The 6395-nt window shown below is 36.6% G+C and overlaps 1 protein-coding gene across 1 annotated transcript; it reads left to right on the top strand.

Annotated features, from left to right (window-relative positions):
* On the top strand, positions 3 to 3586 carry LOC109829659 (putative pectate lyase 21; the record flags this gene model as incomplete). The annotated part of the gene is made up of 5 exons (XM_020396707.1): positions 3 to 63; positions 1442 to 1793; positions 2098 to 2308; positions 2419 to 2487; positions 3265 to 3586. Coding segments are annotated over 5 exons (948 nt in total), but the record flags the coding sequence as incomplete, so codon positions are not given.

Below are 6395 nucleotides of genomic sequence, written 5' to 3'. Positions count from 1 at the left end.
GGTTTGGAAGAAATGCCGTTGGCGGGCTTCATGGAGATGTGTATCGGGTTACGAGCTTGAAAGGTAATGCATGATAATGATGGGAATATTAGGGTTTTCTGATTTTGTGAATGTATAATTGTGTGTGTATATATATATATATTAAGCACAACATTTTAATAAGAAAACCCTAATTTCCCCATACACACACAACATTTTAATAAGAAGCACGTGCAAACTATTATAAAAACTGTCGATGCATCATAAAACATATTTTAATAAGAAAATAGAAGAACGTTTGGTTTTATTTTTTTCTTTTTTTTTGTTTGTGTGTGAGTGAAAATAGGAAGGAACCTAGAAGAAAGCCAAAGATTATTATCGTGAGCTAGCTTAATAGGCTACTCGAAACGATGATCGGCATCGCCTATTGTGATTTACACTTATATTAATGATCTATATATAGGGAAAATTATATTGTTTTTGTTGTGCGCAGCGAAAACTTTGGTAGAGTTTCTGGTGCACAATAAGAGAGAAAGATCAATAAAAATCCTCGTCTCACCAAGGAAACAAGAATCTGAAGCGAATATCTCAACAAAGTGAGATATCAGCTCTTCCTCTCATCAGTTCTAGGACTGACTTGTCGAGAGATCCTAAAACTATTACAATGGTCACAAACACAAACAAATCAATTTTACGTGGTTCGGCAAACTGCCTACGTCCACGGGGCAAGGAGAGGGAGATTTACTATTAGAGGAAGAGAAAACAACTAGGGTTTACAATCACCAATCACTCAATCTAAACCCTCACACAATCTCTCAAACCTCTCATACAAATATCTCTCTCAAAAGCTCTCCTCTGTCTGTGATTTCTTTTCACTGCACGAATCCCAAAAAAAGGAGTTCTGCCGAAAACAACACAGGCCGAAAAACAATTGTCTTCGCACCTGCACACAGCCGCAAAAAAAATAAGCTCCTGCACACCTCCTTCGCTCACACGCCCACTGTTCACGCACAAAACCCTAGGCTATATTTATAAATGATCAATCGGGTGGGCCTTGCTTCTCTTCACGCAGAAACGAATTCTCCACGCGGAACTTCATGAAGGTGGGCCCCCCACATGGAACTTCATGCGGAAACGAAATCCCCACATGTGGTGGGTCCCCACAACATCATGTGCTCACAGTTTTAAAATTTTTAATCATTGTTTTTACTATGTGTAGAAGGGATGGCTGTTAAATAGCCTGAAAAATCAACATATCAAACTGGTTTGAATTTATATTCTAGAAGATTCCAAATTACGTAAAAATTTTATCATGTACATTTCACGACATGTTGAACAAGATATACGATAGTGATCATGAATTTGATGACCTGGTTAGTCTAGCTCACGATAAGATTTAACCTCTCTATCTCATAACTACAATGAGGATACTGTTTAATGACCAACCTTGTACCGCATGCAGATGACGGATGTGGCTCACTTCGAGAAGGTTGCCGTAGAGCCAAACCACTCTGGATAATCTTTGCGGTTTCGGGGACAATTCGCCTCTCGTCACCTCTGAGGGTATCATCTTATAAGACGATCGATGGCCGAGGCCAGAAGATTAAGCTGACGGGGAAAGGCTTGCAGCTGAGAGAGTGTGAGCATGTCATTATTTGCAACCTGCAGTTTGAAGGGGGTACGGGACCTGATGCTGATGCAATCCAGATAAAACCAAAGTCCAGGCATATTTGGATAGACCGTTGCAGTTTGAGTAACTTCAGCGATGGTTTGATTGACATCACACGCGAAAGTACGGATATCACAGTTTCAAGGTAAGAGAGTTGATAAGGATTTTAAGGCATCCGTTGTCTAATAAATATCCGTTTATAGATAAGAATTTACATTTGCTTGATATTTATTATTACCGTTTCTTGCCAGTATTTGCTAGACTAATATAACCGTGATGACGACCATCAATAAAAAAAATAGTCACGTATGAATTGTTCCTGTATGTGTATTATAGCAAAGGCTGCAGGTTGATAATTAAGATGATGATCTATATTGATTTCCTTTGCTAGCATATAACTCCTTCATTGATACTTACCCTACTGACCGACTTTCCCATCTTCGAAACAGATGCCGCCTTTCCAATCATGATAAAGCAATGCTTATCGGAGCTGGTTGCAATGACTGCAACGACAGATGCATTCGTGTTACAATTCATCATTGCTTTTTTAATGGCACGCGGCAGCGACATCCTCGTGTTAGATTTGGCAAAGTTCACCTTTACAACAACTACACCAGAAATTGGGGCATATACGCAGTTTGTGCGAGTGTTGAATCACAGGTTCATCTTAATTTAAACTTTCACAATATTTTCTTATAGAATATTTTCAAATTATGCATATCGTTAACTATTATTATTGATGAATCGTCTCCTTGTATGTTTTCATTCAGATTGTCTCACAGTGCAATATATACGAAGCTGGGCAGAAGAAGGTTGTGTTTAAATATCTGACAGAAAAGGTGTGCCTCTCTCACACATAAAAACATACATACGCATGTGTACGTACTCATGAAATACTGGAGTTCAGAGGGAAACCATCATCTCATTTGGTGAAATATATATCAATTGTTTACCTTAATAGAACTTTAATTAGTTCATCGGTTTCTTGTGCTGTTCTTAATCCTACATGTTCAGTGCACTTAATTATAATTATCACAGGATCTATCATTATTGTTTTAACTATTGTTTTGTTGCTTAACGAGTTTATTTTCATTTGTTCAAGTTTTGAATTAAATGTTCTAGTTATGGCTTGTGCTCGTTGGTTAAGGCTCTACTTCATGAGTTGTAATATATATTTGGCCAAGAATATATATTGCTCTCGATTTCCATGCTGAAGCCTCGTGCATTTTTATGGATTGTTTTTTTTTTTATGTTGTAGTAGATCATATCTTAAGATGCCATTTTGACATATTGCAAGTATATACACACATTTATGTCAGTTATAATCGAGTGCATACTAAGGCATATCGGTCGCTTGATATCGTGGTTGTGTTGGTGATCCAGGCAGCAGATAGAGACCATGGCAGCAGTGGTCCAAGAATATATATTGCTCTCGATTTCCATGCTGAAGCCTCGTGCATTTTTATGGATTGTTTTTTTTTAATGTTGTAGTAGATCATATCTTAAGATGCCATTTTGACATATTGCAAGTATATACACACATTTATGTCAGTTATAATCGAGTGCATACTAAGGCGTATCGGTCGCTTGATATCGTGGTTGTGTTGGTGATCCAGGCAGCAGATAGAGACCATGGCAGCAGTGGATTTGTGAAGTCGGAAGGTGACCTATTCCTGAATGGTGCTCAACCTTGTCCTGCGAATGGCTCCGGTGGAGAACGCGTCTTCAAGGTCCAGGATCACTACCCAAAATGGACTATGGAGCGTGCATCTGTTGCTCTCAAAGAAGCTCTCCAGGTGTGCACTGGATGGCAGGCTGTCCCGATACCTGCGGACAAATCTGGTGCTATCAGAGGTGCTGCCGCTACTTGAAAAAAAAAAGTTATTTAGATTTATAAATCCATGTTGTGTCATCTCTTGGCACTTACAATAAAGATACGCACGCCCTTATGTATTGTCTTATTGATTATAAATAAAGTCTATTAATAAAGATAAGAAGTTTCTTTCTATTTCTGTATTTGATTTAGAAGTGAATTATCTAGAGTATTGAGAAGAAAGATAAGAAGAAAAGTATAAGGCAGGTTGCATGTTCTTGGAACGCATTTCATATATGGATTCAAGAAATAAATTTTCCAGCGTTTATGATAGAAATTCAGTAGGCACTGCTCAGAATATGTGAAGACACACATTCTTTCTTATTGAAACTGGCCTTTGTTGTTGGATTCTTCATAAGCTCTTTGAATTCTGACCAGCTGTTACTAGTTTTTTTTTTTCTGTGGGTGTCAATATTGAAATTTACATTAGATCAATTGAGAAGAAACAGAGTGCAATAACTCGAGCGATAACTTGTGAATTGTTTGAAAAATTACTCGGACAGTTCATCAGTTGGCGTTAATAATTAAACCTCATATTGTTGAACCGTTTGCACCTATATTTTGGGATTATAAGCCGGCAATATCTGTATCTTCAAAATAAGGGCTGCAATGAAAATGAGCCCCTATATCCAAGCTGTTCTCTTTCTTCATGGAAGGCTTGTCAATCGAGTTTGTTCCAGATATTTTTACAAATTATTTAAATTACGAACAGGTTTTCTCTGGTATATAAAAAAAATTCTCATTTCGCTAATAAAGATAATAATTATTACTAAATAGGCGCACATAGTTATAATACGTTATCCTGTAGGATGCCTAAGTTCGATTACATTATAACACATGTATTTTGACCAAGGATGGATCCAAATCCATTGACAATGTTTCTATAATATCCTTGCTGTGAGGTTGTGCAATTATTATACTGATAAGTGCAGAATCTTATCTTGTGGAAGGATAAGCTTAGTCAACCTATAACTTGTCATGAATTTTGTTTGTATCGTAACCAGATAAGCAGTAAAAGGTATACATACACAGATAACTACACGTTGTTATACTGTTGGATGTGGTTGACTACGCACAAAAGGGCTGCTGTTATCTTGCGTTAGGATGAAGCTGACACTAATATTGCATGACCTATTTTGTCGAATCCTTCAAAGAAATACGCCTGCGTATCTTACTATAGTGACATGGATGCGTGTGACATTATTTTAATCGGTTGATGAGGTCAACTATGCGCATTCGTACAATTAATGTACAAGCTCATCGATGCTGAGTCGATTAGGATCTAGGTAAACTCATGCTGGGTTGGTTGGTTTGGACTAGCGTCGGACTTGATATATCAAGACTCGAATTCTTTGACAAATACAGATCGAGCACGCAGCTGTACGTACGTTCGTAGGTTCTCATGGTATATATATATATATATATATATATATCAAAAGGAAGAATTTTCGTTTGCGTTTGTCCTCAGCAAGTCAACTTTAAAAGTCAACTTAATTTGCTGACGTGGGGGTCTGACAAGTAACATGGAAATGCCACCCTCTTGCCTCGATCTGTTGCTTAACTTTTAATTGTATAACCTTTCCTTTGTTTTCACATGTTCCATCTTCTGACGCTCCTACAGCTTGTAAGACAAAAAAATGATGGTTGACATAATGTTACCGATCAATTGCGTTGATAGTCTAATTTTTTTAATTTTTTTTCTTCAAGAATGCATGTATTAATATCTTACGTATAGTATAGAATTGAATTAGGTTGTTTATGTATGTAGCAATAACTCATTAAAAGAACAAATTATGAAAACGTCGACTTGCCTAACGTTCACCAGTTCCGAATTTTTTTCCTTTTTTGGCCGGCAATTAAAGTACAAGTTACTATAATCACAAAAGTTTAAGAAGTTCGAATGTGGGAATTAAAAATCTAGTTATGTTTCTCTAGCATGATCTCTCCGTTCAACATTTGGCAGCATCTATGAACTTATTGTAAATATGCACGTAGCACGCGCTTAATCGATCTGTTGGTGAAGTCTTTTCTTTTGACTGTCCTACTTATGCCTCTCAGATTCCCTTTTCTCATTTTTGAATAGTCGCTTATAAACTAAGGCACGATTTTATTTTATACGCCATTCTCCGAATCTAACCATAGAATTTTTCCCTTGTCTGCCAGTGGTGCTTGATCCTCTGCCTCGACGAATTTATGAAATGTATAGTTATAATCTTATTTTCCATAATTTTCCATCATTTTTTTTAATTTTAACACAATCTGCACAACAAAAAGACAACTGTAAAGGATATGATTTCGTTTATCAGTCTTTAAGTTCTTTGATGTTTCCATAAATAACGACAGTATGACTACTCGAAAAATAATGTCTGTGGTCTATTGAATTGCCAATTTTTGGTCAATTAAAAAACTATCTGACATGCATTTTGGATATTTCAGTCTTAATATTGAGTTCTGGACATTTCACAACTTGGCTTTCTTCGCCCTTATTAGCTTTCTTTGTGGTGAAAATTTGGGAGTGTTCTTCAAAGTTTGGCGATAAAGTTCAGCTGATATTTTTGTTCATCCTTAGCCAAATTTGTACTGTATAATTCATATGGTGCATGTTAGACTCCAAATTTGTACTGTATAATACATTGATAATTGTTTAGTCCGGAGCTGGCCTGTATTCCTCTGTTATTGGACTGCTTCGATTAATATCTGTTATTGTAAAAGGTTGAAAAAGTAAATGATGTATGACAAAAGCTTATCCCTGTCGTTATTTTCTAAAAGATGCATGCATGACAATTTCTAAGCATGAATATGATGCATGATGTGTTTTTATGTCATGGTTTCAATCCTTTACCCACTTGATGGTGTCGATAATTATATATACTA

Source organism: Asparagus officinalis, chromosome 2 (genome assembly GCF_001876935.1).
Source record: "Asparagus officinalis chromosome 2, Aspof.V1, whole genome shotgun sequence".
Taxonomy (NCBI): domain Eukaryota; kingdom Viridiplantae; phylum Streptophyta; class Magnoliopsida; order Asparagales; family Asparagaceae; genus Asparagus; species Asparagus officinalis.
This window is presented reverse-complemented; position numbering and strand designations above follow the sequence as displayed.